Source organism: Polypterus senegalus, chromosome 9 (genome assembly GCF_016835505.1).
Source record: "Polypterus senegalus isolate Bchr_013 chromosome 9, ASM1683550v1, whole genome shotgun sequence".
Lineage (NCBI taxonomy): Eukaryota > Metazoa > Chordata > Cladistia > Polypteriformes > Polypteridae > Polypterus > Polypterus senegalus.
The window spans coordinates 158,306,268-158,325,009 of NC_053162.1; the positions used below are offsets into that span (position 1 = coordinate 158,306,268).

The window sequence follows — 18,742 nt, forward strand, 5'->3', positions numbered from 1 at the left end:
CCCTTTCTTAGATATACAGAATATTCAGGTCCTTGCCTTCTGATTAAGCTGAATATCTGTTTTCTGTTATGTTAACATGCTATTTTAAGTTAAAAGTTATGTATTCTGTGTAGTTTTTGTGGGTTGGCTGATGCAACACTTCAGTGTTTCTTCATTTACATTTACTTATTTGGCTGATGCCTTTATCCAAGACAACATACAATATTTATAATGCCATTGTTTACATTTCCTTTTCTTTTTCTAATTGGAGCACAGGCAGGTCAAACAGCTTGATCATGGTCACTCAGTGTCAGTAGCAGGATTTGAACCCACAACCGCAGGGTTTGTTAGTGCTATTCTCAAGTTAAATTTTACTGTTTAGCTGCTGTGTTGACCTGCTTGTTTCTGCTGCTACCGTGACCTTCACCAGGAAAAGTGGTTTCAGAAAATAAGATGAGATAAGATGCTTAGTTATTTGTTTAAATTTAAATATACATCAGTGCCAGGAAATAGCAAGTAACGCACTGCTAGAAAGACAATGTCCTGAAAAATGTTTTTTTTTCTGGAATTTCAACCATGTACCTAGAAAAAAAAAAAATCAAGCAACCCATTTCCCTGCAGAATTCTGAACAGGGTCATCATAATTGCACTTGAAAGCTACAATTCCTTGAAAACTGCTATAAAACCATAACCTGTGAGCTATGCATGATATTTAATTTCTCCATGAAAGTTGAATTACAAGGTATTTACTTTTCATTGTGTCGTAATTCAACCCATCTACTATAAATCTATGCAAATATCCTGTGCTGATAAAATGAAAGACTGCTTGAAAATCTTCTAAAAAGGACTAAACAGTGACACAGATGGACGTGGTCTACTATAGTAACGTTTATTGGTTTTCTGAACCAGTTTCAGGGTCTGAAGGTGCTGAAGCCTATCATGGCACCATCAAAAAGGAAATAGCCCTGGAACAGAAGCAAACCGTTTTCGGAGCATAGTCATGCACACACACACACACACACACCTACATCTGCCTGCACCAGGCCAATTTAGACTTTCCAGATAAACTATTGTATATTTTGAGAATTTGAAAATCTGAACTACTAGAGGAAATAGGTGCCAAGCAGGAGTGCTAATAACTGTGCCACTTTTTAGGGAAAACATTCTGTATGAGTTTGTGAGAGTTTCTAAATGTTTGATTATCCTGTACTTTTTATACCATTTATTTCCAGCACATTCACCAAGGAAACAATCAGATAGTGAAAATGAACTCTTTGGGGTTTGTTCTCTGTAAGAATTTATATATAAGAACTTTCTATTTAATAGTATGATGTTTTACAAGACTTTTAATCTGTTTAACTATTTTTAGGACCTTTACATATTTCAAAAGTACAGGTCGTGTTACAAATTATACCAATTATCTGTATGCCGATTGGTGCAACAAAGTATTTCTGAATTGTGTTATGCAAATTAACCTATCTTACTGCATGGAGAGCTCACATATTGAAATGTAGGCTCATTTCAAGCCTGCTGAAGATGAAAAACAGAGAAAGAGCTACACTGTCTTGGTAAACTCTTAGGAGTACTATGCTGATACTGTTGACATGTCCACATCATGCAATTTCTGCACATTTATCAGCTGCACATTCTGGCTGTGAATCCATACTGCCACATCCCAAAGGTGTTCTGTTGGATTCAGATCCAGTGACTGGGAAGGCACTGAAGAACACTGAACTCAAACTCGCGTTCATGAAACCAGTTTGAGGTGACTTTTGCTTTGTGACATGCTGCATTATCATGCTGGAAGTAGCTATTATAAGATGTGTAAATTGTGGCCATGAGGGGATGCACATGGTTAGCAACATTACTTAAATAGGCCATGGCATTCAAGCGATGATTGATTGGTGTTAACAGGCCCAAATGTGCCAAAAAAGCATTTCTGACACCATTAAACCACCACTCCCTCCTGCCTGGCCTGTTGGCACAAAGCAGGTTGGGTGCCTGGATTCATGCTGTTAGGGTTAGAATTTGGCACCATCGTTTGTGTGCCTCAGAATAAATGGCGATTCGGACATTTGTGTGAGCCTTTTGCCTTTGTGCAGCCTCAGCTTTCTGCTTTTGATAATAGTGGAACCTAATGTGGTTTTCTGCACTTGTTCCCCAACTGTCTCAAGGTTTGCCATGCTGTGCACACCACAGTTGTAATGAATAGTTGTCTGAGTTATCTTAGCCTTTCTGTCTACTCAAACAAGTCAGGCCACTCTCCTGTGACTTTTTCTATCAACATCTACAGAACTGCCACTCACTGGATGTTTTTTTGTACAATTCTGAGTGAATACTAGGGTGTTGTACCATGTTAGCCATCATGGATACAATGAGAAATCAAGCAAAGTGACACCTGTTATTGGCTAAAAAGATTCAAGCTTATGAGGCAGCTCAGGCTTCTTCTTCAGGAAAGATGTTAAATGCAATATGGATCATCTCTGAAATGTCTAGCACTGGAGCATAGGGCACTAGGCCAGAACTACCCTGGATGTGAAGCCAGTACATTGTGTGGCATGCTCACTTACATATCTAGACCTGCTCACACCAGGCCACTTTAGAGGAGCCAAATCAGACACACCTTGTTTTGGATATGTGATGTAACCAGAATATGCAAAGAAACTATACACAAAGAGTGACAACATTGGGTTTTATGTACATATAAAATAATGCAAAATTAATTAATTCACACACTCATCAACAAAACACTATTGTTCGTTTTGTTAAAACTATAATTTTGCAGGAGGTTACATCTAGGTAAACAGGTATCTGCTAAGAAGGGACATTTCAATATATCAATATTTAGTGGTAAACCCCCACAATAAAAAAAGTAAGAAGTAATTCTCAAAATCTCAAAAATGCCTTGACGAATTTGATTCAAATTGGTGACACTAAAGAAAAAGAAAAGTAGCCAACACTTTTTTTTTTTTTGTTGGCAAATTTTGTATTTATTGATATATATTAATATTATTCTAAGTATTATGCTCTTGGCTTCTGTGAGATTGTGCTTTATGCAAGTGAAGGACACAGCAGAAGTGCTTGATAGGCCACGTGAAAAACAACTGTAACCATTAGGGTGGACGGATAACAGAAGACGGGGCAGTTTCGTGGGCAGGAAAAAAGAAACATAATCACACTGTAAAATAGAAAGAGAGAGTTCAGCAAAGCTCAATGATTAGCAAGCTCAGCTACTTTACTGTTGACAGCCAGCACTACTGGATGCACACCAGCCCTCTTCTTGTTTATTTGTTCCACTCCATAGACCTCCAGCCCACAACTGTGGTGCTGAAAATTGAACCCCAACTCTGCACTTTGATCGTAGTGCTGTTCCAAGGGAAAAATGGTGGTCTTATGTCAGGTATACTCTGTGAGATTTTTAGAAATTGTGGTCAAGCAACTGCTCGTATTTCACAATAGTGTTGCTAGTTGTATATATGTTGAAAGTACTTACAGTGTGATTGACACACCATGACATTGAGGGCTCAGGCTATATTTGTACATGGCTTCAATGGAGATAAAAAGAGAGAGGAATGAGCAATTTGAAATTAAGGTTACAATCTTCAGTTGTTATTTGACTCATGGCTGTTCTCCTTGTTCATTTACTATTCCATCATAGAACACTATTACGGGGAGGTTTTATATATATATATATATATATATATATATATATATATATATATATATATATATATATATATATATATATCCGCCCTTTGCTCGCCCACCCCCGGGTTTCGTTTACCAAATATTCATGGGATTTGTTACATATGCATTATTTTCACTTTTATTTTAAAACTTTTTTAAAAACAATACTTTATTTCTTGCCCCGGGCATCTCTCAGGACGTATAACGCTGCTCGCGTTGTGAAGGGGTTGCGGCTGAACGCACGCTAAGGAGATGCCGTCGGATCATCTGCTGTCTTTCTGCTGCTGGCGAGCTGCCTGTTCTGCTTGTCTTGCTGCCCAATCATTTCAAAACCTGTACAGCAGCTGTCCTTTTGCCACTTCGCACTTCTGTCGCTTGCATTGTGAAGGGGGTGGGGGCGGGGTGAGGGTTAGTTTGGCTGAACGCACGCTAAGGAGGATCATTCTGATCATCTGCAGGCTTTTTGCTGCTGGCAAGCTGCATGTTTTGCTTGTCTCTTGTCGTTGTTTTAAGAGCTGGGAGCACATGATGCGTGTCTGCCAGCAGCAGTCCAACAACTGCTAGGTTAGATTTCTGTGGACTTGTTTTAAATGATGTCTCACTGCCTTGTCTCGCATGACACTGTAAAACAAATACTTGTCCTTTATTTCCGGCCCCGGGCATGGCTAAATCTCTTTTTCAGGACGTATAATGCTGCTCGCATTGTCGGGGGGGGGGATCAGCTGAACACATGCTAAGGAGGTGCCGTCGGATCATCTGCTGTCTTTCTGCTGCTCTTGCACTGCTACCAGTCTTCTGTGCTGTACTCCGCCCTCCATCAAACGGACCTAACAGTCACTTAAAACAAAAAAGGCTTCAACCTGGCTGGGACGCTACAATACGTTAGAATTTTACTGCTTTCATATTCTTTACCTTTCTCTGCATGTGTATCGCACCATCGTTTGTTTGAGCCTTTCAAATTCCACTCCTTTCATAATCTCTTATCTGCCTTTTTTCTCTCCAGCGCTTTTGGGTCTCTTTTCTCCAAGCTGCTCTTTCTTCTTTGCTTAGTTGTTGACATTTCATTTAGAATGCATTGTCCTTATACGCTTTTTATGTGCTGAGAGCACAGGGTCTGTGTGTGCTACGTACCTTTACACGACTGAGTGTTATTTGATATTGTTTGCGTCTCGCGGGTCTTTTAAGTGTCTTCCAAGAACTTCCGAGAAGATCACGTATCATCGCCCTGCTTTACCTTTCCAGGATTTTTTTTTTTTATATATATATATATATATATATATATATATATATATATATATACACAGTGGGATGCAAAAGTTTGGGCAACCTTGTTAATAGTCATTATTTTCCTGTATAATTCGTTGGTTGTTACGATAAAAAATGTCAGTTAAATATATCATATAGGAGACACACACAGTGATATTTGAGAAGTGAAATGAAGTTTATTGGATTTACAGAAAGTGTGCAATAATTGTTCAAACAAAATCAGGCAGGTGCATAAATTTGGGCACCGTTGTCATTTTATTGATTCCAAAACTTTTAGAACTAATTATTGGAACTAAAATTGGCTTGGTAAGCTCAGTCACCCCTGACCTACATACACAGGTGAATCCTATAATGAGAAGGGGGTCAATTGTAAGTGTCCCTTCTCCTTTAATTTTCTGTGAAGAGTAGCAACATGAGGGTCACAAAACAACTTTCAAATGACCTGAAGACGAAGATTGTTCACCATCATGGTTTAGGGGAAGGATACAGAAAGCTGTCCCAGAGATTTAAGCTGTCTGTTTCCACAGTTAGGAACATACAGTATTGAGGAAATGGAAGACCACAGGCTCAGTTCAAGTTAAGGCTCGAAGTGGCAGACCAAGAAAGATTTCGGATAGACAGAAGCGACGAATGGTGAGAACAGTCAGAGTCAACCCACAGACCAGCACCAAAGACCTACAACATCATCTTGCAGCAGATGGAGTCACTGTGCATCGTTCAACCATTCGGCACTTTACACAAGGAGATGCTGTATGCGAGAGTGATGCAGAGGAAGCCTTTTCTCCGTCCACAGCACAAACAGAGCCGCTTGAGGTATGCTCAAGCACATTTGGACAAGCCAGCTTCATTTTGAAATGTGCTGTGGACTGATGAAACTAAAATTGAGTTATTTGGGCATAAGGGGCGTTATGCATGGAGGAAAAAGAACACAGCATTCAAAGAAAAACACCTGCTACCTACAGTAAAATATGGTGGTGGTTCCATCATGCTGTGTGGCCAGTGCAGGGACTGGGAATCTTGTCAAAGTTGAGGGACACATGGATTCCACTCAGTATCAGCAGATTCTGGAGACCAATGTCCAGGAATCAGTGACAAAGCTGAAGCTGCGCCGGGGCTGGATCTTTCAACAAGACAACGACCTGAAACACTGCTCAAAATCCACTAAGGCATTCATGCAGAGGAACAAGTACAACGTTCTGGAATGGCCATCTCAGTCCCCAGACCTGAATATAATTGAAAATCTGTGGTGTGAGTTAAAGAGAGCTGTCCATGCTCGAAGCCATCAAACCTGAATGAACTAGAGATGTTTTGTAAAGAGGAATGGTCCAAAATACCTTCAACCACAATCCAGACTCTCATTGGAACCTACAGGAAGCGTTTAGGGGGCTGTAATTTCTGCAAAAGGCGGATCTACTGAATATTGATTTCATTTCATTTTTGTGGTTCCCAAATTTATGCACCTGCCTGATTTTGTTTGAACAATTATTGCACACTTTCTGTAAATCCAATAAACTTCATTTCACTTCTCAAATATCACTGTGTGTGTCTCCTATATGATATATTTGACTGACATTTTTTATCGTAACAACCAACGATTTATACAGGAAAATAATGACCATTAACAAGGTTGCCCAAACTTTTGCATCCCACTGTATATATATATATATATATATATATATATATATATATATATATATATATATATATATATATATATATATATATATATATATATATATATATATATAAACTGCTCAAAAAATAAAGGAACACTTTGAAAACACATCAGATCTCAATGGGAAAAAGAAATCCTCCTGGATATCTATACTGATATAGACTGGGTAATGTGTTAGGAACGAAAGGATGCCACATCGTTTGATGGAAATGAAAATGATCAACCTACAGAGCCCTGAATTCAAAGACGCCCCAAAAATCAGAGTGAAAAAATGATGTGGCAGGCTAGTCCATTTTGCCAAAATTTAATTGCAGCAACTCAAAATTGTACGCAGCACTTTGTATGGCCCCTGTGTTCTTGTATACATTTCTGACAACATCGGTGCATGCTTCTAATGAGATGACAGATGGTGTTGTGGGGGATCTCCTCCCAGATCTGGACCAGGGCATCACTGAGCTCTTGGACAGTCTGAGGTGCAACCTGGTGGCATTGGATGGACCAAAACATAATGTCCCAGAGGTGTTCTATTGGATTTAGGTCAGGAAAGTGTGGTGGCCAGTCAATGGTATCAATTCCTTCATCCTCCAGGACCTGCCTGCATACTCTCACCACATGAGGCCAGGAATTGTCGTGCACCAGGAGCCACTGTAACAGCATAGGGTCTGACAATGGGTCCAAGGATTTCATCCTGATACCTAATGGTACATTACATTGACAATCATGTTACGTTATTTTTAAAATGTTTTCTTTTCTTTTTCTTTAACACACTACTTGGTATTTTGCTAGTATATATATATATATGTATTTCCCCTTGGGACTAATAAAGTGTCTATCTATCTATCTATCTATCTATCTATCTATCTATCTATGTGTGTATGTGTGTATGTGTGTATGTGTGTATGTTTGTGTGTATATATGTGTATATATATATATATATATATGCCCATGAATTGGATTGTCTGGGCTATAGTGGCCCTGTAGTTTGTGGGCATACAGCATCATGCATTGACTTATGGGAAATAGATGAGATGAAAACAATAGATGAGTGATCATCCTGTGATCAGGTCTGCCACCAAAGCAGAACCAGAGGTATTGGCACATGGTGTGTAGGCAGCATTGCTGACAGGAATCCCTTAGAAAGCTGTAAATGCTTCCCATTATGCCCCTCCATTTGGAAAGTATGGGGTGGTCCAGTTCTAATTATGCAATTTTCATTCCACTATAACTTAAGTTTATTACATAGAACATCATCTGAAAAATCCCAGAGCATCAAGAAGTGTGCAAACTGACAACATGAAGAATTGCCTTCATGCCGAACTGGAATTGTCCCTGCATAAATCAAAGTCATCTAGACGATCTGGATCTGCATAATTAGATCTGGACCACCCTGTACAGGCTGTCATTAACACAAACAGCCTTTACAAACATAAACAGCCTTCAGAAATAGAATGTAGATTGGACAAGAAGAAAAAGAGACAGACGGCAGACAGATTCAAGATGTTTAAAAGTGCAGCCTCACTGCTTTTACACAAGACCAATGGTGTTACAATGCAAAATACTATGTATTTTTGCTTAGAACTACTTAACTACTAAAAAAACTTAACTTCCATAAGACATGTAAAATTCCACAGTTTACAACACATGTGCAATAATAACAGTTCCTTAATTTTTGCATCCAGGAGAGCCTCTCCTGATAATCCCCCACAACATAATGCAGTCATCTACACTACTTATAATCAAGTTTATCTTGACATTGGTGGACTGCACCCTTACAAAGATGAACCTCCAGGTTGTCTACCGGTCTTTTCATTATATATCTTGATGAAACGCTTAGACTAAACAAAGACTTTGATGGCATTAAAATAAAGGCATCAAAACTAAAGGATATCAGTGACACTAACAATCCTTACAACCGATCATTTAAAAAAATGGTTCAAGAAGAAAAAAAACATAAACACAAACAGGGACTAGGTGGTTTCAAGAAGTAACAATGTACTTCCCAACCAATTTTACAAAAACCTTATAATAGTCCTATGTCACATGCAATTGCTGCCATGTTCACTACAAACAGGCAAGCACCACCACAAGCAGCTTTAGTCATTTCTTCCAAAGAAGATGAACCCTGAGACCTAAACATTTTAAGCCCTTATGTTGATCCGATTGTTTTCCCATTTGATTGAAGGTGTGCTTGTTCTGCTAATTTATTTCATCCTTTTGTACTGTAAATTCAACAATAGGTACAGAAAAGGAACAGAACGTAGATATTGTAAGTTTCAGGCAGTTGTGGAACATTATCCAATAAGTTTATTGCCCTGGGAACTTTTACTTGTCTAACAGTTTTGCATATACAAACTAAATACATGTTAACTCTTGCTTGGCCTATTGCAGCACATTTGATTCAGTTATATTCTGCCCAAAACATATGGCCATTCAGTCTTTGTCTGAGCATTTAATTATAGAAAGACCTATACATGAAGTTTTGGCAGCATCTTCTGTTCTACATTTCTTAGAAAACACTATCCTAAAGTGATTTACAAAATACCTTTTTTAAGATGCATACAATAAAGTGAAAATACTTCCTCATATGGTTTTTCTGTTTCATAATTTAACAGTAAATGTTAGAAATATTTGGTTGAAATGTAATTTTTTATATGAGATGCTGAGTAAAACACAAATGTAGTTGCATGCTTTGTATGTGAAAGAAACTTTTCCTTAATTATATACTGTATCTATCTTTTGTTTTTTGTGTTTTATTTATGCATTGTGTTGATCTAATTTCAATGTGTTTTTCTTTGCCTGTAAAGCATTTTGAGCTACATCATTTATATGAAAATGTCAGTCAGTCAGTTATTTTCCAACCCGCTATATCCTAACACAGGGACACGGGGGTCTGCTGGAGCCAATCCCAGCCAGCACAGGATGCAAGGCAGGAACAAACCCCGGCCCACCGCAGTGAAAATGTACTATAGAAATAAATAGACCTTAGTGTTGATGTTTGACGTGCAACCTCTATTAGAATGTATTTTGTGCTGCATGTAGTAATAAATGCGTTATATTTGTCATTCCAACAGCAGCAGATGGCACATCATAAACATTTGTAGAAATAAAATGAATTACTACAAATGTGTGTGATGTGCCATCTGTTGGAATGACAAATTCAATGCATATGTCTCTGCTATATGACATTTGGTATGGGACTCGTAAAAGCAGTGTTAATTTTGTGATGTACCATTTGTTGGAATGACAAATGCAATGCATTTAAATACTACAGATGAATTCTGATATGCCACCTTTTGGAATGAAAGAGAAATAGCAACCAGATGGACACACACAGACACTTATCCATTTATTAGGGTGGATAATAATTATTATTGAAATGCAAAACACTATATACTCTACATTGTATTAAATATGTAACTCCAGAAATGCCAGGGTTAAAGTGTGTGATGACCAGTTTAGCGACAAAGCAAAAATCCAGCCTTTGTAATCTTTTTGTTCCTTATCAGATGTGACTAATTATTGTAAGAGCACATAAACAATCCTTCTAAAATTGCTCTCAATAGCAATACACTTCTGGAGTTGGTCAAAAACTGGTATTGACCACATTTAACGTGAGTGGACATGCAAATACAAGCGAGTGTCTTTCTTGGGATGTTCCCTTTTGCCAGTGTGCTGGCCTCACTTGCGTATCCTCTGAGCTGGAGCCCTCACCCCGACTCTACATCTCACTTTTGGGCTGGACAGACACACAAACTTGCACACGTATAATTCTGTTTAATTTCAAAAGCAACAGGGGTGCAGTGGCGCTGAAACATAAAGAATGCTGACAGTCACCTCCAGTTCACCCTCTGGTGGTTGTTCCGAGTGTTAACTGGATGATAAAATCCATACAAGACTGTAAGATTACCCCCCCACCCTACCAAGAAGGGGGTGGGTTAGGACTGATTTCACCCTTTAGTATTTTTAGTCGACCATTGACAAACGTGTACCAAGTTTCATTAAAATCGCTCCAGCCGTGATGCTGGAACATACATACATACACACATTGACTTGGCAGCATTAAAGAGGTCCTAGGGCCAGATGCAGACATGAGCCTTGAGTTTGACAGCCCCACTTTAGGGGAAATAAACCATGCCTGTTATCTTGATTTTGTGTTAATAAGAAAGCTGAGGAGCATTTAGCATTTCTGCTTGTCCCTGAAAGATCAGCAACATGCCATCACTCAATTTCTAAAGTAGAAGTTCTTTGTCATGTGTCCAGTACTGCATGTTGAAATATTTCATGTTTATGTTTTCAGTGGTGTACAGTATAGAGTGCTGTAAAATTGTTTATGTGTGAGTCAATTGCATACAGAATTTCCTAATGAGAATGATAGGTGTTTCAGCTTTCCAGCTTGTGCTTGATCTTTGGTGGGGTGTTGCGTGACAGTTTGGTTCTGCATTGTGTGGTGAATTGAAGATGGGTGTAAGGAAAAATTTCTAATACAATGTGATATCCTTTGGTAAATAAGGCAGACCGGTGGTTCAGTGGTAGGAATCTGCATTAGTATCTGGATGGTTGCTGGTTCAAATTCTGTTACTTCCAGCAGGGATCATACTCTGTTGAGCCCATGAGCAAATCAATTAACCTGAAAATTGCTCCAGGGACACTATACAATGGCTGACCCTGTGCTCTTTGGGTATTAACAAATTATCAAAATCAAAAATTTGGAAAGAGCAGAATGTAGTAGTGGCAATAATATAACTCTCTGCAGATATTAATAACATGACCCACTCAGTCTTGAAACATTTTTCTTTACCCAGCTACTTTAATCACTTGTGTGTTTGAAATGACTGTAAGGATGATGTCTGGGCTTAAAGTTCCACATAACGCTTACAGTATAAACAAAGTCCAAATGCTGCTGCCACACCCAGTGTGCACATTATTTCTTGTCTTTGCTAGCTTCCTGTTTTGGGTTCCAAAGTCCACTTCTGAGTCCTCAGCATAGACTCTGGGCAGTGGACTTTCTCTTGAATCATAGGGCCTGTCATGGTACCTTTACTATGTTCAGCTGATCTTGGGGATAGAGCAGATACAGAAAAATGCGTGTCCTAATGCTCCAGAAAATCTGTTCTGTGAAGTGAAAGCATCAGCTGAGAAAAGTCACCAGCTTCGACTGCCACCTTCTTGTTGGCATGTCACGTCACATTTGTTTTTTGTTTTTTTGGATATATGTTTATTGGGTCAGTATTGTCAAATATATAGAGTACAGTGGGGTTCTTGCTTGCATTTACTAATCAGCATTCAACACAACACCACTCTCTGGTGCCATGAGTAGTGCTATGCAGGCGTGTGTGCAATGGTTTCTCCAGGTTAAAAAAGATCAGTCTCTTTCACTGTTGGCATTATTCACTTTCTGCTTCGCGTCTGTTATTCAGTCATCTGCAACAATCTTAGAAATGATTAAATCTCCAGAATTACTTTAGGTCATTCAAACTCTTTGAAACTAGTATCCTTTGATGCAGAACTTCTTATTAATCCACACATCGGGTACTCAGTTCTGTGAGAAATCCACTACAGAACTCTCTTCCTTGCTCTGTTTTTTTTAGATACCACCTGACTTACCTGTTCTCCTTTGCTTTAAAAATACTTTTTCAGTATTTATTGTTTTTGTAAGAATTGCTTCAGAGCCCTTTGAAATCAAATTGTTTTTTTTTTTTTTTTTTGCCTGGCACCTTCTGACTCAAGAATACTCCCACATATGGCATACCATTCAATGTATTGGTGCCTAGTTATGCAGGACATTGAGCTTTATGGCCCCCTAGACTTGACATAAAAATCTAATTTCTATGCCTTTTTGGACCACTGCAGGAAATACTTTTATGATAAAAAAATAAAACAATAGGTGTCTTCAGCAAAAATGATCAGAAAGACTTGAAGATGTAAATGACACATCAACCAACCCCAGTGTTACACCTCCTAATGAGACACGAGTGGTCAAATGTATTCTTTTTTTCAAAAATCCTGGAAAAAATGGGGAAATATATTACTGTATAAGCATGTAAAGTGCCATTTTATGCTATTCCGAGGATTCTGATCATGATATTTTGATATTTGATTAATTATTGGTGGTCCTAGCCCTCTAAGATTCAAATGTCAAATATACGCATGTAAGATATTTTTTTCCGTTATTAAGAAAATGGAAAGATTATGGAAGAGCTGTAAATCTGACTAGAGTAGACCATCAACAAAAACAGCGATCTTGCAAGACGAAGACTAGTGAGGAAGGCCATTTAGGCCATTAAGAGACGTATGGGAACTCTGAAGGAGTTACAAGCTACAGCAGCCAAGATTGGTGAGATTGTGCATTGTGGGAGAGTGATAAAGAGAAAGGCACTGTTAATTGCTGAGGTTGGAGAGAAGGAGAGCAAGCTATTTCTTATCCATCCTTTTTACCCCCTCTATTGTAAGTGCCAACACAACAATAGGCTTCATAGCCATAACTCCTGGCAAAATTAGAAATTAAGCTTAAAGCTATCTTATGTAATAATGTACTGCCTTAATTTAAGACTGTAAAATGTCAACACAACTTCAGAAGCACTGTCCAAACAGTGAACTTTGTGAGCTGGAATGTCAAAGGTCTCAATCACAAATTAAAGAGAATTAAAGAGGTTGGACTGGCCAAATATTTCACTTCAACTTTACAAAGTAAACCAGAGGTGTGGGAATCCTAATACATGCAACATTTGATACTACAAATGAAATTGTTCATTCTGATCCTGAATGGCGATATGTGATGGTGATGGGTAATTTATTAAATTGTAAAGTGATTTTGATAAATATCTACACATCCAATGTGGATGATAGAGGCTTCATCCAAAACATATTTGTATCCATTCAAACTGTGAAAACTCATAAAATTATAATGCTTGGAGACTTTTAATTATGTTTTAAATCCAGACCTGGATTGGTCTTCAGCTACAGTAACAATAACATCTAAGACTGCAGAAACAATTACAGTTTGTAATTGATCATAACTTATCAGACCCATGAAGATTTCTAAATCCAAACTTAAGAGCACATTCCTTCTTCTCACCAGTACATCATTGCTTCTCAAGAATTGGTTATTTCTTTATAGATAAAAATTTTTTGCCCATGATCAAATCTTGCAAGCATAATGCTTTTGTTATCTCCAATCATGCCACTCTGATCATGTATAAATCAAATCAAATCGCTATGCCCCACATACTCATCTCACAGCTGGCGTTTTAACCTCCTGTTATTAGCTGATGAGAACTGTACAGAATTTATGTCCAAGGAAATTGATTATTTTTTAGAGACAAATGCATCCTCAGAGGTCTCTGCAGGAATACTCTGGGGAAATTTGAAGGCATTTTTAAGAGGATAGATTATTTCATATCTCTCCCACAAAAATAAATTGGAAACCAAGAAGGCATCCAAGTTAGTCAGTGAAATTACCTGAATAGATCAAGAACAGGTCTCCAAATGAGGCACTTTATAGGACAAGACCAGCTTTGCAATCAGAATTCAACCTCTTGACAACAAAATAAATGGAACAACTAAGTTTTAAATCTTGACATTTTTACTGTGAACATGGAGAGAAGGCTAATGAGAGCTCAAGAAATCCATAAGCAGGAAGTTCGCAATGCAATATCAGTAATTACCAACACAGATGGAGAAAAAAAATCTTTCACCACATTTACAGAGTACTTATAAGTCCTTATATTCTATTCCGTTTGAAGAAAAGACACAGTCTGATGCGTTTTTTGATGCATTACAGATACCACAGCTAGATGCTCTTAGTGCAGAGGAACTCGATAAACCTCTGACAGTCTCAGAATTACTAAACACTATAAACTCACTTCAAATTGGGAAAGTAGCAGACCCTGATGGGTACCCTGCTGAATTTTTGTATAAAATTTTCAATTAAGTCTCCTCTATTATTAGCAATATTTATAGAAGCCAGAGACAATACAATTCTACCTCAAACTTTTTGCCAAGAATTGATTATCAACATTCACTTCTGAATAATGATGTTAAGATACTCTGCAAAGTTCTAGAAGAAGGATTGAGAACCTACTTCCTTCGGTAATATCACAAGACCAAACTGGATTTATTAAAGGCAGACACTTAGCTTCCAATCTTCGATGCCCATTTAATGCAATTTATTCATCTGTAAAGTCTAACACCCCAGAGATCTTATTATCTTTGGATGCAGAAAAAGTATCTGATGCGGTTGAATGGAACAACTTATTTGCCACATTGCACAAATTAGGATTTGGCCCGAACATATGTGTATAGATCAAACTACTGTATACCAGTCCAGAAGCTTCAGCTTGTATTAACAGCCTTATTTCAGACTACTTCAAACTAGAGTGTGGTGCTAGACAAAGATACCCCTGTCACCACTGCTCTTTGCAGTCTCCATTGAATCATTGGCTGTTTTTTCAAAATGCATCTGAGATAAAGAGGGTTATCAGAGAAGGACCTGAACAGAAAATATCACTATATGCAAATGATATGATATTATATATATCAGACCTACAAACGTCCGTCCCTGTAGTGTTAACAGCACTGGCAGAATTTCAAAAGATATCTGAACTCAAAATTGATTTGAATAAAAGCATGCTTTTTCCACTGAACTCTCTAGCACACAAGATGAGATTAGATACCTTCCCTTTTATTATCAAAAATTTGTTTAAATACTTGGGGGTTTTGCTGCATGGAGAAACTAAAACATGCATAGATGATCTACCCTCTGTCTCACTTCAACAGGAAGAATCAGCACTGTCAGGATGAATATCTTTCCCAAGCTTCTTTTTCTATTCCAAAGCATCCCCATATATATTAACAAATCATTTTTAAGAAATTGGATTCAATCATAACCTTATTTATTTAGAATTTGAAACATCCACACATCCACAGGGTGATCCTACAACACCTAAAGCAGAAGGTGGCATGGCACTACCTAACTTTCAATTTTATTACAGGGTGGCAAATATACTATTTCTGTTCCAGAAGAAATATTGAATAGTCTTGAAGACTCTATAATAATGTATATAAAAACCTCTAAAGTCAATTCTTATATTATAGTATAGTATAGTGGGAAAAGGATCTCTTACTCAACATTTCCTCAAAGGAGTGGAAGGCTGCCATGCACAGAATTCACTTGAGCTCCATATGTGCAAACCAAACAATTATTTAACTTAAAATCTTTCATCAAGCATATATCTCATTTAAAATTGTCCAGAATTTTTCCAAGGTAAGATCCAACCAGTAGACGTTGCAATCTAGCTCTAGCCTCACTGGCCACATGTTTTGGGCATGCACCAAATTAACATCATTCTGGACCAAAATCTTTAAATGCTTAATCAGACAACCTTTGTGTCATAATCCCTCCTAATCCATTAATGGCTGTTTTTAGTGGACTTCCATATGGGCTTAAAGTGGAGAAGGACAAACAAACTGTACTTGCCCTTACCTCACTACTAGTGCATAGACTAAACTTGCTCACCTGGAAGAATCCTAGCTCTCCTCTTTCAAATCAGTTGTTGACTAATGTTATGCTATTTGAAATCAGAAAAAATTACATTCTCTCTTGGAGGATCAGATCAAAACTTTTTTAAAACCTGGCAGGATCAAACCAATAACATGTTAGAATTAGCATTTATCCGTCCATTTTTTTCTATCAGGCTTTGTTTTTTTGTAACATCCATCCATCCATTATCCAACCCTCTATATCCCAACTACAGGGTCACAGGGGTCTGCTGGAGCCAATCCCAGCCAACACAGGGTGCAAGGCAGGAAACCAACCCCAGGCAGGGCGCCAGCCCACCGCAATGTGCACACACACACACCCAGCATACACTAGGGACAATTTAGAATCGACAGTGCACCCAACCTGCATGTCTTTGGACTGTGGGAGGAAACCGGAGTACCCTGGGGAAACCCATGCAAAGATGGGGAGAACATGCAAACTCTATGCAGGGAGGACCCGGGAAGCGAACCCGGGTCTCCTTACTGCGAGGCAGCAGCGCTACCCACTGTGCCGCCCTATTAGCATTTATATTGGGGAAAATTATTCTCCTCCCTCTTTTTTATTCATAGTTTTCCTCTCTTTCTCTCGGGTGGGAGTCTTGAATTTAGTTTTGTTAAGCTTGATTTGATTGTAGAGAATGTTACTTACTTTTAATAAAATAAAAAAGGCTGTTCACTCCTTATTTCCACGTCACCCGACAGAGCTTGAGCAGTTTTGCTGAGAAGAATGAGGAGAAATTGTAATGCCCAGAAGTGGAAAGTTGATGGAAACACACAGACTTGAGGCTGTCAAGGCAGCCAAAAGTGCATCTGCTAAATACTGACATAAGGGAATCTGTGTGATCAATTACTTTGTGTTTTGTATTTGTAATTAATTTAGACCACTAAAGAGTCCTTTTCTGTTGATTAGTGTCCTAAAGCCAAGTTAAGTCCACTGTGATTCAATGTTGTATAATAAAAAATGTCAAAACATCCAAGGGGGTTAATACATTTCATGGGCGGGGTATTTTATTTTAACCCCTGACTAGACAGACAGGATGTTTTCCTCTGTGTATCCTCTATGGTAACATTTTATCTCTTTAAAATTTACTATTGTATTTTTCCTTTTATTTGAACAATTTTTTTCTGTTTTTGCTAATTGTAATGTTGAATACTTTATAAGGCTCCTATTTTAATATACTTACTGTGGAGGGTACAACATAAAATGAAGTTTATTGTGTGATCACTACTTTTCTATGCTTACTTAACTCTGTTTGCCTAAAGACCGTAGCACTGGAAAATGCCCTGAAAAGCACAATGTGACAGTTGTTTTGTGTTTGAAGCTTTGTTGGACTGGTTTCTCTACATAAATCTATGTGAGAATGACATTTGAGCCCACATTGCAGCAGTGCAAACAATTCATTGCCATAGAAGTGGGATCAGCATGTTTCTGTATGAAGCGGCCTTTTGTCCTTCTTCGTATAAAACCAAGAGCTGAGGTCTCTTGCTCATGTTCGTTATTATACACTGTTTATATTGTTTCAGTCCACATGCTACTTATAGACTTTAGTTGTGGTAATTAAACAAATGCCATGTATTATTTGGAAGCTACACTCAAATGCTGGTACAGGAAGCAAGAGTTGTTGGCTGAATTTTAGTGTTCCCATTTTACTGCGTAGAAAATAAACCACTTCTCAGCAACATCAATAGTAACACTGGACAACTTTCCATCCATATTTGTGGTGCTTGGAAAAATGGGATAATATGACCTTCTGTTTTAAAATGTTGAAACATTTACGTCTTGCTAAAAATCAAAAAAAAAAAAAATCTAGGCAGATCTTTCTTTCTTGGAGCTAAGAGATGTGCCACCTGCGCCATTACTTAGCCAGGCTTCGCTTTGTCTACTCCTTAAACTGTTTCCCCTTTGGTCCAAGGTTCAACTGGAGAGGCATACAACCCACCAAGATGAAATTCCGGAAAACGGGGCTGAAGGCAAACACGGAGGACTTCCAGCTGGAGGGGCACAAATTCCGAATACTCGGGGGATCGATGCACTATTTCCGTGTCCCTCGTGCTTACTGGAAGGACCGTATGCTTAAGATGAAAGCCTGCGGCCTCAACACCTTGACCACGTGAGCACCCTCTTTATTGTCTTCTTTTATATATATATATATATATATATATATATATATATATATATATATATATATATATATATATATATAATATATAAAACTGATCTGGTCATTCTATTGTCAGTCTTAATGTAAAAATATTTTAATTAGTAAACCTTGCTTAACAATACCTGGTTAATTTTGTATTTAGTATACTTAAATTTAGTAGAAATTATCATAGTAATTAATAATAATTCAAGTAAATGGGGTATATGTTTGTTTTTATTGATTATTCTGTGGAAAGCACCTTGAGTTGCTTGTAAATGTTGTATAAATAAAGTTTTTATTATTATTTAACTTGGAGGAAAAGGAAAAAAGTTGCTTCCTTCTTTTCCTAATATACTTATGTTAAAATAAATCTCAACCACTTTAATTTTCTAAAATTACATTAACAATTGTTCATTCTAAATATCTCAGCTATGTGGCATGGAATCTTCATGAGCCT

General features: G+C 37.9%; 1 protein-coding gene across 2 annotated transcripts in view; it reads left to right on the top strand.

Moving 5' to 3' along the window:
* Positions 1-18,742, top strand: part of LOC120535914 (beta-galactosidase-1-like protein 2) — a 108,809-nt gene that overhangs the window by 26,141 nt on the left and 63,926 nt on the right. For both annotated transcript variants that reach the window (XM_039764095.1, XM_039764094.1), the window contains exons 2-3: positions 18,058-18,255; positions 18,715-18,742. The exon at positions 18,715-18,742 is cut by the window's right edge and continues 41 nt beyond it. In XM_039764095.1, the coding sequence (XP_039620029.1) occupies positions 18,058-18,255; positions 18,715-18,742 (226 nt within the window). The remainder of the gene's footprint in view (positions 1-18,057; positions 18,256-18,714) is intronic.